The sequence below is a fragment of the Schistocerca piceifrons genome, chromosome 2 (assembly GCF_021461385.2).
Source record: "Schistocerca piceifrons isolate TAMUIC-IGC-003096 chromosome 2, iqSchPice1.1, whole genome shotgun sequence".
NCBI lineage: Eukaryota > Metazoa > Arthropoda > Insecta > Orthoptera > Acrididae > Schistocerca > Schistocerca piceifrons.
In genome coordinates, this window is record NC_060139.1 from 33,315,165 (window position 1) to 33,335,390 (window position 20,226).

Here is a 20,226-nt window from a genome sequence, read left to right on the forward strand (position 1 = left end):
TACTTTGAGTGTTTGTTTTTCATGAACTGAAGCACCTGTCATGTTGTTCTTTTGAGGTTTTCCACATAAAATGACTCTGTACAAACATTTGTAGAATCTGCATCTCAAACATACATTGATCTTAATATGTTTACAAAACGTGAAACACAACATATTATATTTCTTCATCATATTAACACTGTTTCAAGTTGCTTACTGTGGTTATATAAAGTGTAAATTGCTTTCTGCTTACTTAAAAATTTAAATGCAGTTAATGTAGCATTTAATATTGCATCAAGTTTCAGATTATACTTATGTTTGTAACTTTGTGTTCCTGTGTATGTACTGTCCTGCTTATGCACTCAAGTAAGTTATGTTGCTCTTCCATCACTAATGTGTGTTTTGTGTATTACTGTTTGTTTGGCAACAGATAATGCGTTGAGTGTGCCTATGAATCCTTCCCTTCGCCGGGTCACCAGTGAGCCTAATACTGTGCACAGCCCTGCTGACATCAGAGAACAGTTGCTTTCACTGTAGCATACTTAGTTTGAACAAGGTGTGTGTCAATATGTCTGTTCCACTTGTAGAGTTATTCTTTGTATGCATAAAAAATACTCACATACTAAAACCACTATTTACTTTTTGATAATGTAATTTATTTAATTGTGATAACAAAGGGGTTGATAACAAAGTAATAAATTACCAAGCCATCAGCTGTGACATAGGTAAAGTAAATTAGCACTTAACCCTTTTTTCATGTAGATGAGTGGTGAGTGTTAGATGTTCATTACCAAGCAAGGTAAGTACACACAGGGCAAAAAAGTTACAGTCTCTCTATTGCAGCTCCAACATGAGTCACTGGCTTACATAGTTTTTGCAACCATTACAGTTTCTATGGCTCTTATCTTTGAGACAAGGCCTCAGACTAGTATGCTTCCTATATGCTCTTGGAAAGCGCCTAAGGTCACTCAACACCAACTTCATCAGCATATATGCTGACTCTAGATAAGTCCATTAATGCCATAAAAATTGTTATTAAAAACTCCAGACTTCCATGGTTTCTGCAGCAAATAATTCATAAATAAGTAAATAAACTGAATTTTATAAAATGGGATAAAATAATAACGCACAACGTCACATGCAATTATCAACATAATTTATTCTAATTCCATCTATAATGTGAGTAGTCACACACACACACACGCACACACACACACACACACACACACACACACACACACACACACACACACACACACACACACTGACCTCCTTTGGTCATACTTGCTTAGGTTTTCTTTAATAAAGACAAGGCCCTTATAGACTCATGGGCTAGACACCATCATTATATTAACCTGTTTAAAATAATTTCTAAATAGTTCTCATGGGCTAAATCCTGCACTGCATCTTATAGCCTCCTTTTGCCATTAAACATTAATTTTGAGTCTAAAGAGTTACAACATAATTTAGATGGCAGTGAAAGAGTTCATAATATGTATATAACAGGAGTTCTGTACTGACACATCCCCTCAGCTTTTACAGCAAGTAGTTGAGATGTTAGTCTGCCATAGATTTTCCCAAGTGGGTATCCAAGCTAATATAAAATAGTTAAAATCCTTTGGTTTGACTGTTTTCTTATAATGACTGGAACCATTAGACTGAACATAATATCTTTAGTTTTACTGTCACTTTTATATAGTACATTAGCCTGAAATATTTATCCATTGCTATCAGCATACTGTGATGTACATTTTTAAGCTTGGTACCGCACGTAATGAGTGTTGTGTCATGTGCATACTGCTCTGTATAACATGGTACAGTTGAGGATAAATCATTCACATAAATTATCACCAGAAACATCAAATAATGGATCTCTGAAGTACATCCTTTGCAAATGAAAGAGAATCTCTTGTGATTATTTATCTTCAGTAACTGTTTCCTGTTTCAAATAAGTCTGCATTAAGGCATTTTAAGCATAGAGCGCTCTCCCCTACTCTATACTGGCATTTTTGGTCAGAGACTGCATCAAATGCATTCCTTGGATCCAATGGCGTTGCACAGATTATCTCTTTATTTTCAAAACAACTGTGTACTTTTACTATTACACAGCTCAACTGCTTTGACTGTAGAAAGGATGGTCCTCCATCTATTACATTGTGATGAGCTAATTGTAAGTATATTATTAGATTTAAAATATTGGTTCATTTATTTATGTAATCATCTCCAATATTATAGGTATATGAGAAATAGATTGATAATTATCCAGAGATGGCATGCCTGTTTTCTTAAGAATTTGTTTAGCTACATATATTTTCAAACATTCTGGATTATTGTCTTCATTTAATATTTTATTAATTATTTTAATCAGTGGATCTACTTATTATTTTTAGTGCATTTTATAATATTATTTGAGGGGCCATAGTAATTCTTTACTCTAGATTTTCTGAACTTAGCTACTGAGTCATTGAATAACTTCTATAGTATGCAAGTCCAGCAAAAGCTATCTCTTAGTATATTGTTTGTGGCTGGTAGTGGTGCCTCTCACTTACTTACATCTTTAATGACTTTGTCATCTGAGAGTGGACTGGCCAAATGTGTTTCTTTTATGTTTATTTTTATAGATCACTTGCTACGCATTTTGCTGCCTGGATTGGAGATCTATTTCACAAACATTTCCTTGTTAGCATTGCTATACTTAGACCTATAATGATATAATAGTCTTATGAATCCTATTTTACTTAGTTGTGAGGTGAACTCCTTCTTTACATTTTGTGGTTTAGTACAGCAGCGTTGCTTGAATAATTCCCTGTAACTTTTAGGATGTAAGAACTTTTTGTTTGATTAATTAACATCTATATTGTGGGTTATTATTTTATTCCATTTTATTGAATTCAGTTCATTTATATATGAATCATTGATTTCAGAATTAGTCTGGAATTTTTAGTAATAATTTTTATGGCTCTATGGACTTGTCCAAAGTCAGTGTAAATGTATAGGAACCACTCATAGTCCAAGGCCTTGTCTTGAAGATATAGGCCCACAGAAAACTGCAATGATTACAAAAACAATTTAGGTCAGTGACGCATGTGGTTTTGGCTCCAGTTCATAAACAGCATTACAATTCAGAGCTCTTTTTGTATCATGAAGGTAATGCAAAGAGAGGGGCCAATGAAGTTTGCAACATGTTGTTCAGACTCATAAATGGCTCTTATCTTCAACAGTAAAAAATTTCTTTATCTTTCCTCTGATGGTTGTCTTGGACAAAACTGCAACCACACAATGATTTGATTTTGTCTTGGGTCTCATTGACTGAGGGCACTTCAACAAGATAATGCATTACTCTTCTATTAGAGACTATTCCTTTCTTCCCAGATGTTGAGATTCTGGTTCAATACAGAAATAAAACTAAAGAAAAATGACAATATATATAGGTCAGAAAAGTATAAAGTCATAATCATTTGCTGACTTACTAGTGATAAAATTAAAAACTCACAAGTATTTTTTTAAAATGGATGGAAAAGACAAGTGTAAGAAATGTTTTTTAACCAAATAATCGCTAGGGATGCCATTGCTGACTAAAAAAGTTAAAATTTTTCCTAGTAAATGATGGCAATTGTAACTGTTAGCCTGTTCATTTCAAAGTACCACTTGCACCCTACATCTTCAATTATTTCTAGGATATATTCCAGTGTGTGTCTTCCCTTACATAAAAACCCTCTAAAGATCTCTCTAGAACCATATAAGTTATTCCCTGACGTCTCCCCCATGTCATATCATTATGCCCTTTGTTCTTGTCAGTGTTTGCCATATGTTGCTTTATTTGCCAATTCTGTGGCCAACCTCATCTTTCCTTACTTTTTCAGTCAACATAATTTTCAACATCCTTCTATAGTGGCACATCTCAAATGCTTTGATTCTTTTCTTTCCCAGTTTTTCCACACCATACAGTGTGTGTATATTCTCAGACATTTCTTACAATGCTTGATATTACCAGACGTCTCTTGGCCAGAAATGTCCTCATTGCCTGTTCTAAACTGCTTCTTATGTCCTTGCTTCATCTGTCATGTTATTTTGTGTTGTGCTGTATGAAAATAGACTCACGGGCACAGCGGTGGGTTCCTTGGTTTGCTCTGGGAGGAGGTTGAGTGGAAATACAACACATAAAGTATTAGTTCACTTTATTATACTATAGAGATGAAGATTTACTTAACTTTGTACAATTCACTTCCACAGGAGTGTTCTGAGTAGTTAGAACTATCTCTGAATATTAAAATATCACTTGATATGGACAAATTTACAAGACTCGTCACTTGAAGAATATCTAACAATGTTCACCTTTGCATTATGCCTAAGATATTAATAACTGGTGGTCTACCTAAGACAAATGACATTGTATTGATTGTTGACTGCAAACTGGGCCAAGCATTCTTCTGCTCTGCAATAAGTAGATCATTGATAGCAGCGGCATAGTGATGCCGTAGGAGGTGTGGCTACACTGGCGTTGCTCATCTGGCGATGCAGCATGCGAGGACTATACTCTTCTGTGGCTTCGTTCCAAAGTACCCACCTTGCTCTGGTACTCCATTCTTTGGACAACACTACATTCCCTTCCCACGCCCCCCCCCCCCCCCCCCCCCGCCCCGATGGCAGCTCTCTAACTGCACCCCGGTATCCACCTTGTGGGTGACCTGGAACACAGGCTGAAAAACCAGTCACAGGCTGCATGCCCACGTACAGAGGAGCAGGTGCTGTGGTCCGTTGAACACCAAACTGACCTTCTTGTGTGGTATGATGACCTTCCATGGGCAGACTGTCTGTGGACATTGGTTCAGGCTGTGAGATTGGTGCCGACATTGGTGGCGATGGGATGGCGTCCTTTGTGGGTGCCACAGTGGATGTACCAGTCATGAATGGCAGAAAGATGGAAGTGACAACTGGTGTGGACCACAGTGACATGCTTGGTCCACGAACAAACATGCTGTGCCAGAATCAATGACATACTCAGAAGTGCACCGCGGCAGGTTTTGGCGGTGCTGCAATAGTCCTGCAGAGCCTTAGATGATGTAAAAAGAACATCCAGTGGCTTTTGTAATTACTCCATGCTCCCAGCACTGTTCCTTTCAAAGAACTTTGTAGAAGACTTCATCCTGCGGCTGAAATGTTGTCTGACCTTGCAGAACAGATTGCTATCGTGGCAGGCACAGAAGATGCAAGAGGATACAGTGACTATGACCATATAACAATACCACTGGCAACTTCTTGTTAGGAAGCAAGGAGTGGTTAAATGACATGAAAATTTTTGGTGCCTGTTCCCTCGTGCAGGAGGCATGGAATTTCTCCATGTGACTTTTGAATGTACGAGAGAACCATTCAGCTTCACCATTAGACCGTGGATCAAAAGCTGCAGTTGTCACATAGTGTATGCCATTTGCAGCACATGACTTTTGGAAATTGGTTGACATGCACTGTGGTCTATTGTCTGAAACAATGACCTCTGGAAGACCTTTAAGACAAAAAATGGAAGACAAATCTGAAACAGTACTTGCAGTAGTTTTGGATGTCATGGACAACAAAAGGGAAGTTATTATAAGTGTCTACCACTAACAGGCATTGTGTGTTCCAGAACGGACCTACAAACTCAAATGAATCTGTTGCCACAATCCAAACAGACATGGCCACTCAAAACAACATTGTAGTAGAACTGATTGATGTTCTGCACAAACTTTGCAACAAGATGCTGCTTGCTCAGTCTGAGCATCCATGCCCTGCCAAGTACAATAATATCAGGTGAGTACTTTTGCATGGATTACACACCAATAATCTTTGCACAGTAAGAAAATAAAAATTCCTGCTGGAGGAAGTGAGGAATCACAACATGCTCATCATTGTTCTCTGTATGCAACAGCAGAACACCTGACTGTGTGGGTAGCGTGTGACAATGTGATAAATAGTGATGCACCGTTGGTTGGGGAATTACTTCCAATCTGTGTGGCCACCCATGGCACACATATTACAAAATAACCTGAAGAGCTGCATCAGAAGCACTTGCTGTGTGGCAACACACTGAAAACCAAGAGGAAAATTTTAAGATTTTCAAAATCCTGAGAATCAATTTGAAAATATGATTCCTCAAATGAATCAAGCACTAATTGGTAACCAAGGCAACAAGTCAGTGTTCAAATGTTGAGCAGTGAGCCTGTACAAAAAGTCATACTGGTAATTGGACAATATCAGAGCCCAGCATTGCAATTTTTGATGCATCCTTAGTTATCATGACAGGCTCAGCTGAATCAAAATGAATCAAACATCAACAAATATGTTCTGGCATTCTTTGGATCACACAAAAGAAACATTTTCACAGCACAGCTGGTTTAGCAATGCAGTAATATGTGCAACATTATGAATAAATTTTATATAATAGGTGAGCTTCCCCATGACTGATTGGAGCTGCTTAATGTTACAGGATTAACCTTTACTTTAAAATTAGCACACTGACATAAACTGCTTGGGACAGGCTGTGTGCGAAAAAATCACAGCCCCAGATTGTTCTTCACTGTAATTGGTGCTTCAAACTCTTTAGCCCTTCCTAAACCTGTTTCAAACAGTTCCTTTTACTTACTACACAAGTCACAACCATTAGTGTGAGGCACGCTGATTTGTAACACATTATCTCACATGCACAGTTTGGACAAATCAAATAAACTTAACTGAAAAATGTTTCCACTATTTCTGGAATTGTGTACATGAAACAAAACACATTTTTTCACTCTACAAAAAGTTGCAGGTAAACCACACATGCTAAGGACTGGAATTTCTCATCTGTTGTAGGTAGACAAAATAGAAATAGGTTGCTGTAGCAGTGGGCTATCAATTCTGTCATAAGTGTCTTTATTAATTAGGGAAACAGAAGGACCTGTGTTCATCTATAACATAAGTGTCTATTGTTACACTTGTAATGGAATAAAAAGTTTGTTACCCTGCCTGCATGTTGCAATGGAAGATTTTGCAATGCAGAAGTGAGAGGTTTGCCCTGTGCCATTGTTAATGGCTTCACCACAACCGTAAACACCTATTGACAGCTGTGCGGCAGCTGCACGTTCACCCAGTCGTGGCTGTTTGCTGAGACTAGGTTGCCACATAGAAACATTGTCTGAATGTGACCTTGCCATCTGCACTGGTGGCATTTTGCACCATGAAAAGGTCAAGCTTTCTGGTCACCTTTCAAAAAGCACTCACAACAAGACTTCCTCACAGAATTTTGTTGCACATGTCATGTACCACAAGATTGATAGTTTTTACTTCTAAGCTTCCTCTTTGTCTGAATCCAATTTTTAACCACTTTAACACTTTCACATACTTTAGACTGTGTGAATTGTGCACTGTGGACAACAGACATACATGGAGCCTCAAAATCAACCTCTGTTAAGTTTGCAATAGTTTGAGATTCTACAACAGACAGAACTGTTTTTAACAGGATGTGTTAGTTTTAGAATTGCAGCATGAATGTATGCATCTGATATATTCTGTGTGGTTGAATCACGTAACATGAAATCACTCTAATTGATTCCGCAAGAACACTTACACTTCCAATGCCTTGAGAGACCTCTGAGTTTGGCAATCCATTGTGTTTTAGTGTTTGAGCAGGCTTCTGCTTGACATGAAAAAAATTTAAACATGGCTGCTGTGACAAGGATTTGGTCATCATAATGACCATTGAATACTTTAATGATGTTGTCATAGTTGACTGATTCGGGACTAGTGTCTAGATACAATTTTACTCACAGACAGTAGACACTGACTCCCATCATCGACAAAAAAAAGCATTGTGCCCCATATCTGTTATGGTACAAGAAGCAAATGAGCCTCCAGTTGTGTCTGATGTTCTGACCATTCTTCTTTCTGACTATGGTATTGACAAAATTTTAAGTGCAGCAAATGGTAGCGATGCTGTTGCACGAGAGAGTAGAGATATCAGTGGCTGGCATTCAATCTGGTACACCTGAAACTGAGTGATTTCAGTGAAAGACATTTCCTGTAGTGGCTCACAAATGGTGAAACACTTGATATGTTAAACAAAATTCAAGAACAGAAAGCTGGCAACACTAGGCAGTTAAAGAGCGTGCACTCTCTTACTCTGTAACCATGCAGCAAGTGATGCAAGGATAGTTTACAACCAGCATCATTGCCATGTATTGTGCCGTATGAAAATACACTCACCAGCACAATGATGGGTTGTTTGGTTTGCTCCAAGAGATTAAGTGGAACTGTAACCTATAAAATATTAATTCCCTTTATTGCAATTTAGAAATGAAAATTTACTTTGTACAATCCATTTACACAGGAATGTTCTGAGTGTTTGCAACTGTCTCTCAATATTAAAGTCTCACTTCATACAGACAAATTTACAAGGCTCTTCAACTGAAGAATATCTGCCAATGTTCACCTTAATGTTGTGCCTGTGACATTAACACACTAGTGGTCTATCTAAGACAATGCCGTCATTCTGATCATTGAGTGTGACATGGGTCAAGCATTGCTCTGCTCAGCCATAAATGGACCACTGATTGCTGTGGTGTAATGAAGCAATGAAGCTCTAGGAGGCACAGCTACAGTGGCATTGCTCATTCATTAGTGTGGCATATAGGGACCATACTCTTCTGTAGTTTCATTGCAAGGTGCCAACCTTGCCCTGGCACCCCATTCTTCAGATATCATAGTTTGCTTCCAAGATAGCAGATTTCCTTAGCTTTGTAAGCACCAATGTTGATGTTAAGTTTATCACTAATCCCATTTCTAATATTCTTCATTACTTTCTTTGTTTTACTCTCAGTCCATATTCTGTACATATTAGACTCTTTGTTCTGTTCGACATATCCTGTAATTCTTCATCACTTTAACTGAGGATATCAACATCTTCAGCAGACCTTATCATTGTTATCCTTTCATCCAGAATTTTAATCACACTCTTGAATCTTTCTTATATTTCATCATTGCTTCTTCACTGAACTTATTTAACAGCAGATGAGAAAGGCTACATCTCTGTCTTACATGCTTTTTAATCTGAGTGCTTTGTTCTTGATCTTCCATTCTTATTGTTCCATATTGGTTCTTGTGCTGATTATATATTATCTATCTTTCCCTATAGCTTGCACCTACTTTTCTCTGAATTTTGAACACCTTGCACAATTTGACACTGTTAACCACTTTTTCCAGTTCTATAAATCCTATGAATGTGTCTTGATTTTTCTTAAGTTCTGCTTCTGTTATCGATTGAAACATCAGAACACATTCCTACATGTAGTTAACATGTTGACTGCCACTAGGGTACCAGTGGACACAACAGAGTTTCATGCTGATGGCATATGCATGTCGGGAGCCAAAAACTCCATTCTGCTTAGTAGAGTACATCTTTGGATGGTGTGTTAGTAATACAATCACGGTCCCATGCAACTTGTTGCTATAACACGTACCTCGGATGAACATGGCCTGTAAGTGCGACCTTGGGTTGGTGAGACAATATCAGTTCAGCTCTGGTCAGAGTTGTGATTTCTTGCAGTACCACTACCTGTAGATTTTTCGCAGTCCATTTCCATTACCATAATCAACATAATCATTGTCATAGACATAGCTGTCACTATCAGATGTGTCCACAAACACATCTTCTTCATCATAAAACTCATAGTACTAGATCACCTACATCAAAATCAGGGTCTTCGAACATCCTCAGTTATTCTTCGTCTGTAAAACCAGTCGTATTTCTATGTTTACTATGTCATGCCACTCCACTGGTTGACAGTATGGAATCCATCTGAGCTAAGACCATTTATACTCACCTTAGATGATAAAGCAGATATCACTGTTCATATCAAAATATAAATTAGAAGTTAACTTTATAATATATGTGGAGCAGTGTTATTTCGTAAGAATAAGTAATAAGAAGTCTGCTGAAGGTAAAATTGCAAAAACCAAAATTGGACAAGATGCTACAACTGTTTTCCTATATCCCAGTGTCAACTCGATCAAGAAATACAAATCAGTGCACAGTACTGCATAGTGTACTAAAGAGAGTGGAGTGGGTGGCCTCTGGAATGTACATGGCATCAGGCATAAGGCTCTGCTGTGTCTCCAGCCTCATGGCAGTCAATGTGCTAAGTTGATTGTGCTATAGTTCTTGTGCGTATCTGTCCTGGCTAGCTTGAAACCATGTGGTGATATTTTTCCCAAAGTCTGTTGGTATATCTTTGAACTCGTAGATTCTACACACGAACTTGTTTGCCACTTTGTCAATGATTTCGGAAATTCCAAAGGAACTTTATTTATCCCTTCTGCCTTATTTGATAAAATTCTGACTCTAATATGGATCCCCTATGACTTTTATAATTATTTTCATTTTTTTCTGTCACATTATCAGGTAAGCCCTCCCCCATCATAAAGGCCTTCAATGCACTTTTTCCACTTATCCACTCTTCCCCTCTGCAATTAATACTGAAATTCCCATTCCACACTGAATGTTCATGCTCCTGCTTTTAATTTTGCTGAAGATTGTTCTGACTTTGCTATATGCTGTGTCAGTCCTTCTGGCAACCATTTCTTTTTCAATTTCTTCAGATTTTTTTCCGTAGTCAATTTCATCTTGGCTTCCCTGTGTTTTCTATTTATTTCATTCTTAAGTGACTCATATTTCTGTATTCCTTAATTTCCCTAAATGTTATTGTACTTCCCTCTTTCATCAATCAGTTGAATTATTTCTTCTGTTACCCACGGTTTCTTTGGAGTTATCTTCCTTTTACCTATGTTTACTAACAAAGAGATAGAGGGGCTAGCTAGTACTTACCTCAGCTCAGTACAGCCAATAGATTCACAAAACAGAACAGAAAATTTACATTCCTAGCTTTTGGAACTTTGTTTCTTCATCAGGGAAGAGAGAGGGGAAAAAAGGGAAGAAGGGAAAGTGGATTCAGTCACTCACAACCCAGGTTATGAAGCAACAGGAAAAGGTAGACAGGGAGGGTAGCAAGGATGGAGGCATGGTTGTCAGATATATCTTTGGCTTCCCTCTGACAACCATGCCTCCATCCTTGCTACCCTCCCTGTTTACCTTTCCCTGTTGCTTCATAACCTGGGTTGTGAGTAACTGAATCCACTTACCCTTCTTCCCTTTTTTCCCCTCTCTCCTCCCTGATGAAGAAACGAAGTTCCGAAAGATAGGAATGTAAATTTTCTGTTCTGTTTTGTGTATCTATCAGCTGTACTGAGCTCAGGTAAGTACTGGCCAGCCCCTCTATCTCTTTGTTAGTATTTGTTTCACATCTTAATTTGAGATTTTCCATTAATCATTTTTACCTATGTTTGTCTGTTCAACTTCCATGAAAGCCCTTTTTGGAGACATCCATTCCTTTTCAATTGAGCTGCCTGCGGTGATATTCATTATCACAGTATCTATAGCCTCAAAGAACACACTCAAACACACACACAGATGAAGAAATTATGTTGTATGAATGTAGGCCTGGAAATGTTTTGTTTCCATGTTACAATTCATTTTCTCCAACTCATTGACCATGGACACACAAATGGAATACACCAGCATACCACATGCAACTCTTTCTCAAAGCAGATGTTCAATATGACTTCCGTGGTCATTCATACATGCATCAACCCATCATTGTAGTGAATCTCAGATGCGCTCATGTATCCCGAGAGTACGTCAAATTGTTTCGCAGCCTTCCATAATATGGGCATGGAGACTCTCAACATCTTGTATTGGGGTTCCATACACAAGAGCTTTCAAATGCCCTCACAAATAGAAGTCCAGTGGGCATAGGTCCAGAGAGCATGGAGGCCAGGAAATTGGTCCATCTGTACCTATCCATCCATCACCGAATCTGTTATTTAGAAGTCGACAGACATTAACACTAAAATGAGGAGGTGCCCCATTGTGCATGAAGTTCATGTTTTATCGCACAGCTAAAGGTACATCAGCTAGTAGAACAGGTAGAACATTCTCTATGAAATTATGATAACTTTGTGATTGAGCCTGGGTGGAGAAAAAGAGTCATTAACAATGTCGCATGGCAACAGGGACATTTAAAACAAAACACTGGCAGTACACAACGTAGCCAGACGTAATCAAGAGTGCAAGTTCCCCATGATTCTAATGTTCTGTTCTTGTGCGTTTCCCATGATTAATGAGTTGGAGAAAACGTGTTGTAACATGGAAACAAAGCATTTCCAGATTCATGTTCATATAACATAATTTCTTCATCTACATGCGAGGGATGTGTCCTGTTATTTTTGCAAATATTTTTGTTAAACGGATCCATCATTGTCTCTTGAGAGTGCAATCTGATTTGTGTAAGTAGCAAACTTGGCTGGAGTGTGTAGCAAAGACGAAGAGGTGTTGGGGGAAGGAGAAAGGGACAAACAGTAGAAAACTGGTTTTCATGTAGACTTTCCTTCCTTGCTTAGAATTCAGCATAGCATTATGTTTTGTGATGCAGTGGTGTTTAACAAGATCCTATCCAACATAAAGCAAGAAATTGGAAATCCCTAACAATTCAAAACAAAATTAAAAACATACCTCCACAATTATTTATTCTACAAATTACGTGATTATTTGGAGTCAGAGACTAAAAATTCCTGATGGTCACATGACAAGTAACAATGTTTGCTGCAAATCTATGTCAATCATAGTAGTGTACTGTGAACAGTTCACTTTCGTAACAAATGTAAGTGCATATTTTATGTGAAAAATACCAAAGTAATCAAGTAAATATTAAGCTATGAATGGAAGATATACAGCAGCTATTTTTTAAAGTAGTGGCTCTTTCCAATTTAACAGGGTACATTTAGAGAGTATTATCACAAATAATATGTTATTAAACAATATAGTGGCAGGCCAGGGCTCAAAACCCAAACCTTGCCTTTTGTAGGCAGTTTTCTTGCTGACTATGATACCCACGTATGACTAATCATGCACCCACACAACTTCACTTCTGTCAGTCTCACTCTCTTACTTTCACAAAAGTATTACAATGTATCTTTAATCCATGGGAGAGTGTCACAGAGATACTGAAGGAACTGAATTGAAAAACTTGAAGATAAACGTAAACTATCCCGAGAAAGTCTGTTAACAAAGTTTCAAGAACTGGCTCTAAATGGTGACTCTAGGAATACACTACAATCCCCTTTGTATCACATAGAGATCATGAGAATAAGACTAGAATAATTACTGCATGCACAGAGGCATTCAATCATTCTTCCCGCACTCCATACATGACTGGAATAGGAAGAAATTCTAATAACTGGTACAACGGGACATACCCTCTGCCATGCACCTCATGGTGGTTTGCAGAGAATTTGTGTAGATTTAGATGTAGATCTTGCTGATTAATGCTCCTGAAGGGTTGTTTCCAGAATTAATCTTTCATCTTCGTCAGAGAGTGTACTGTTTTGAAACTTCCTAGCAGATTGCAACTGTGCTTAAGCAGGACTCAATTCTAGAACCTTGTCTTTCACCAATTATTTATTTCTTTTTGTGGTAGATGCCAATAATTTGGGGATATTGTTCTTCCAAGTTCGTGTTGAATATGGTAGCCAATGCACTGAACTTTCCATACTTAATTCTTACAGCTATTACCTCATCCCAATTTTCAAATGACAAGACAATAGGAAACTGTTTCCACGTAGCGAATTTATCTTTATAATTTGGCTGTGATGATATGTAACACCTAGGTCTTCAGATACATTATGTGAATCACCATTTTTATTTGTTACTGCATGGCCTATTGTTAAAGTAACTATTGTTGCACATGTAATTCTTAATAAGACATGATAATTACTTAATATGCCTTGAAAAATATAGGATGTAATGTAACAATATTATGAAAAGGATAGTTGCTATTCGCCATACAGCAGAGATACTGAGTCACAGATAGGCACAACAACAAGAAAACTGTTAGAAAGTGAGCTTTCAACCAATAAGGCCTTGATCAGAAACAGACAACACACACATAAACACTCACACAAATGCAACTCACACACACATGAGCACAGTCTCTGGCTGCTGAGGCCACACTCAGCAGTCACAGACTGGTCATGTGTGTGCGAGTGTGTGTCTTTAAGTATGTTGTCTATTTCTGATGATGGCCTTGTTGACCAAAAGCTCACTTTCTGACAGTCTTCTTGTTGTTGTGCCTATTTGCGACTCCGCTATGTGGTGAGTAACAACTGTCCTTTTCATAATATTGTTGATGTGTTTTGAAAAATTTTAGTATTGATAATAGATGTGCTTGTGTTAACATTTATATTTCATAATTACGGCCTTATTTATTACAATATTTATCCTTTATAACAGTTGCTACTTGGTAAAGAACACCTGAATACCTCCTTTGGTTTAATGGGACATATATGCAATGATTAATCTGTTGAGCTTACTATTTTTTCCTGATAGCTCTGCTGCCAATATTTCAAAATTTAAATTTTCTTTACATGCGATGAGATGAGATGTGACCAAATTGTACCTAACTTATCACAAATACAAGGATGACACTGTTTGAAAGCTGTTCTACAACAAAAAAATTTTAATTCATATAATGGTAAAACTGAAAATGAAATTTAATCTTTCTTGCATCAACATTCAGTAATACACATAAAAGAAGCATCTGGTGATTGAAAAACAGGGTCTAAGTACTACACTGAAACACCAAAGAAACTGGTGTAGGCATGCATATTCAAATAAAAATATATGTAAACAGGCAGAATATGGTGCTATGGTTGGCAACGCCTATATAAAACAACAAGTATCTGGTGCAGTTGTTAAATCAATTACTGCTGCTACGATGGCAGATTATCAAGATTTAAGTGAGTTTGAATGTGGTGTTATAGTCGGTGCATGAATGATGTGACACGGCATCTCTGAGGTAGCAATGAAGTGGAGATTTTTCTATATGACCAATTCACGAGCGTATCATGAATATCAGAAATCTGGTAAAACATCAAATTTCCAATATCACTGCAGCTGGAAAAATATCCTGCAAGAACAGGACCAATGATGACTGAAGAGAATCATTCAACATCACAGAAGTGCAACCCTTCCACAAATTGCAGCAGATTTCAATGCTGGGCCATCAACAAGTGTCAGTGTTGTGGTTGGCAGGAGAGCCAACACTGTGTTACTAGAGGAAGCCGAAAGGCACGCGTTTTAGCTCACGCAGGCTGGCGTGAGGTCTGAAACAGGACAAGGAAATTAGAATTTAGAAAAAACAGACGTAGCTGGTGGAATACTTAACTTCAATCCATTAATGGTGAACGTCGCTCTTGACGGTACATTATTCACAGTATCAATAGTAACTGGTAATGGCGCCTTGCTAGGTCGTAGCAAATGACGTAGCTGAAGGCTATGCTAACTATCGTCTCGGCAAATGAGAGCGTATTTTGTCAGTGAACCATCGCTAGCAAAGTTGGTTGTATGACTGGGTTGAGTGCTAGGAAGTCTCTCTAGACCTGCCATGTGGCGGCGCTCAGTCTGCAATCACTGACAGTGGCGACACGCGGGTCTGACGTACACTAACGGACCGCGGCCGATTTAAAGGCTACCACCTAGCAAGTATAGTGTCTGGCAGTGACACCACAGTCAGCATGCGAACCATTCAATGAAACATCATCAATATGGGCTTTTGTAGCTGAAGGCCTACTCTCACGTACCCTTGATGACTGCACAAGACAAAGCTTTATGCCTCACCTGGGCCCTTCAACATAAACATTGTACTGCTGATGATAGGAAACATGTTGCCTGGTCAAACGAGTCTCATTTCAAATTGTATCAAGTGGACAGACGTGTACAGGCATGGAGACAACCTCATGAATCCATGGACCCTGCATGTCAGCAGGGGATTGTTCAAGCTGGTGGGGGCTCTGCAGTGGTGTGAGGCATGTGCAGTTGGAGTGATATGTCTAGATATGACTCTGACATGTGAGACATACAATCCTGTCTGATCACCTGCATCCATTCATGTCCATTGTGCATTCTGAAGGACTTGGGCAATTCTAGCAGGACAATGTGACATCCCACACATCAATAATTGCTACAGAGTGGCTCCAGGAACACTCTTCTGAATTTAAACACTTCCGCTGACCACTAAACTCCACAGACATTAACATTATTGAGCGTATCTGCGATGCCTTGCATTGTGCTGTTCAGAAGAGACCTCCACCGCCTCATACTCGTACAGATTTATGGACAGCCCTGCAGGATTCATAGTGTCAATTCCCTCCAGCACTACTTCAGACATTAGTCAAATCCATGCCACATAGTGTTGTGCCACTTCTGTGTGCTCATGGGACCCTACTTGATATTAGGCAGGTGTACCAGTTTCTTTGCCTCTTCAGTATATATTTCATTGCAAACACAGTGTACATTCTGGTGACAATGATTAAACAATTTACTGCTTTACCCTCTGCTTCAACTCTGAATGGTAAACTTCCAGTTGCCCTCCACTTTTGATTAGTTGATGGAAGAACATAGATTCTGATCCTATCCTAACTATCCATTTTTGCCCTGCCTTCAACTGTATATGCTAATTAGTTTCCATGTATTCAATAATCCCAAAAACCCTTACATGTTGACTGACATAGGTTTTATTATCCTACTGTAGATCTACCGATTGCCATCTCTCAGTGTGCTTCGTAGCCCATGAGCCATCACTTAGCCATGTGCTACAGTTCACACTGAATAGTCACTTTCTTTAAGGAAGTTTATCTTATTAAGTTTAAAATGTTTGAAATAACCTTCAGTAGCTTATTACACTGTAGTCTGGTGCATGAGTGATGGTGGTTCGCACAGGTGGAGGTGTGGATGGGGAGTGCTGCTGGTTTCAAGAGACAGCTATGGTACACGCATTAATGTGTTCACATATAAATGTGTTTTGCACCTGAAGAACGTGTATATCCCACAAATTATGCCTCTCAGTTGCTTATGTAGAATTTGTCACTTACCATCACCATCAGTGACATTAATTTACAACAAATGGAATAACAATTCACTAAATAACTTGATGTGATGAAGTTTAATGGTTGCACTGGCTATGGCATCTACTACAGAGCATTCAGAACACTACAGAATGCTCACTAGCTGTTGGAGAATAAATGACATAGTTGCACAGAATGAGCCTAAACTCATTGTTACTGGCTCCAGCTGTAGTGGCTTTAAGTCACGTGCAAATACTGAAAGTCCATTAGCTTCATCAAACAGTCATTCCTTATCTTTCATAGCAATTATGGATGATATTTTGTGTTCTGTGAGGTATCTGATGAAGCGGTCCCATAAAACTCTGTTTTGCATTGTCTGCATTGTCTGGATATCTGATCACATAGTGTGTAGGGAATGAAAAAAATGAATATAAAATATTCGGTTGTTCACAGGGTGAAAGCTAAGCTTTAACAACAGATTCAGGGCAGTAAATCTACTGAAAACACAAAAACTGGAGAAAAATGTTGAGTGGTTTTCATTTATCTATGAAGTCTCTATCAACTGTTTGCAGGATATCAAAAACTGGCACCAAGTCAGCACTATTCATAAATATCTTTATCATTGAAACATAAATTTAACTGATTTAACCAATAATCATTTATATCAACAATGTTTTAGCCAAAGGGGCTACTCAAATAAAAAAATAAAAACAACACTAAAAAATTCTCAGATAAAAATAGTTAATGTATTTAGTATGAATTTCACTGATGCAGAAATTCAGTCATTCACAATTTATTGATTCATAGCATATTAATTATGTGAACTTTTTTCTTCAGCATCAAGACTCAGTGACCTTGGAAGCAGTTTGTACTCTTCTCAGCCACATTTACTACCAGACGAGCAAAGGAACAGTAAAACTGCAGTGGTGTGCTCACAGAATACACCTTTATTGGATGTCCCAGACTCAATAGATATTAACAACTTATCTATTGTAAACACACTTGATGAAACTGTTGTCTGACAACAGTAGACAGATTTTTTATAGCAGAAAATAAGGATTTCTTATGCCAAGAACTGATGGACTACATTAACAAGCCTTGAAAATAACTGATCTGAAAAAAGAAGTTTTGAACAAATTTGTTTAAATGAAACATTCTACCTCTAATTTGTTTGAATGGAACACACTGTGCAAGGGCCGGCCAGATTCACCTACTGCTCACAATCACCCACAAGTTCACAATCACCATCAAGTTTTTGCACTTGAAATTCAACATTTTCTTTATTAAAGATGGTTTTATTAAATCCAATGAAAGAGAAAATAGTTTAATAGTGACTCTTTCCAGAAGTAGCAGAATTTGCTCCTTCAGAACTAGTCATAAATAAAAACTGATTTTGAAATTACAGATTGTTTTACGCCAATAGTTAACTTTTCTGGTGACCTTTTCTAATGTGCTTAAACTATAGCTGTGACCGTAACAATCAAAGTTTACATTTTTGTGCTGTATACTGTGATCCAGTAACTCAGCATCAAAAATTTATATTAATTGGTAAAATGTGACTATGAAAAGAATAATGTGACCAAAATAAATGGTTGTACATGTAATTTTTCAGTGAGAAGAAAGAAAATATAAGTAATGGAAGCAATAAAGCGAGTATTTACAAACTGTTTTGTAGCTCTGTATTATTGAATTATTTGTCTTTCACCTGATTATCTCCTGCAAACCAATTTGTGATTTTGCCTCAAAATAAACAGAAGCTTTGAACAAAGTGGGAGCAAATTTGCATTTAATTGGGTTGGGATAAAGTGAGTATTGCCTGACTATCTGTATTTGATCCACTGCTTTTCTTAATTACTAGTCACAGATCATTGATGTCTGACAGACGATTTTTTTAAAATGTATCTGCATGTGACATGTGTATTGTGAAAGATATAGAATGTAATATAAATAATAAGCCAAATAGTATAGTGCAGAACTGCAACAAATAGCTGCAAAGAGATCACTGCTTAACTGCAGACTCAACATAGAGCATATGGTTACTGGCACAACTTATATATTCACAGATCAAAACAGCAAACGAGCTACCAAAGCAACAACCAAACACGTAACAAGCTTGGTTGTGTCTTCTGTTTTGGTTGCCAACATTATATTGCTCTGCAGAAGACAATTACAAACACTAATGTAACTGCTGTCACTCATTTCCATCATATACTTTGTTTCTTCATGTCGATTTGTCTTATAAATATGCAAAAGAATATCTACAGCTAATAGAGAGAATGGGCTGCTGAGTGATAAGCTATTATGGTCCTGCATGACAAACTCAGAACTGTAGGTTAACAGAAAACATGTAAAGGAACTCAGTACCAAATAGCAGAGCTGTTGCTGCCACTGCCATATTAGCATGTGGGCAATGGCAAACTGACATCACCCCTTTCTGTGCCTAACTGTCAATCACCAGGTACAGAAGGAATATTTTTGTGGTGTCACCACCAGACACCACACTTGCTAGGTGGTAGCCTTTAAATCATCCGCGGTCCGTTAGTATACGTCGGACCTGCGTGTCGCCACTGTCAGTGATTGCAGACCGAGCGCCGCCACACTGCAGGTCTAGTCTAGAGAGACTCCCTATCACTCGCCCCAGTTGCGATGGTTCACTGACTACATCCGCTCTCACTTGCAGAGAAGACAGTTTAGCATAGCCTTCAGCTACATCATTTGCTACGACCTAGCAAGGCGCCATATTCAGTTACTATGTCTTCTGAACCGATAATCCATCCACACATATTGTGTCTGTATATGTGTGGATGGATATGTGTGTGCGTGCGAGTGTATACCCGTCCTTTTTTCCCCCTAAGGTAAGTCTTTCCGCTCTCGGGATTGGAATGACTCCTTACCCTCTCCCTTAAAACCCACTTCCTTTCGTCTTTCCCTCTCCTTCCCTCTTTCCTCATGAGGCAACAGTTTGTTGCGAAAGCTTGAATTTTGTGTGTATGTATGTGTCTGTTTGTGTTTCTATCGACCTGCCAGCGCTTTCGTATGGTAAGTCACATCATCTTTGTTTTTAAATATATATAATATACATTCATAGACAATTACCAAAGTGTGTTTACCTCAATTCTTTCAATGCACAAACTTCCACTGAATATTCAAAATCAGCAGCACACTGGACAAAAGTTGACAGAATGGACAAATGAGCAGTTGCAATTTGGGAGTGACATTACAAGTCTTTCTAAATTCATTTTCTGAATGAAAACAGCAACCAACCAAACCACCAAGGATACA

The 20,226-nt window shown here is 38.2% G+C and overlaps 1 protein-coding gene across 1 annotated transcript in view; it reads left to right on the top strand.

Moving 5' to 3' along the window:
• Window positions 1-18,592, top strand: part of LOC124774958 (G protein-activated inward rectifier potassium channel 3-like) — a 106,711-nt gene extending 88,119 nt beyond the window's left edge. The window contains exons 5-6 of the mRNA XM_047249676.1: window positions 410-535; window positions 17,782-18,592. Coding sequence (XP_047105632.1) covers window positions 410-516 — 107 coding nt within the window. The 3' untranslated portion in view covers window positions 517-535; window positions 17,782-18,592. The remainder of the gene's footprint in view (window positions 1-409; window positions 536-17,781) is intronic.
• Window positions 18,593-20,226: the final 1,634 nt, after the last annotated feature.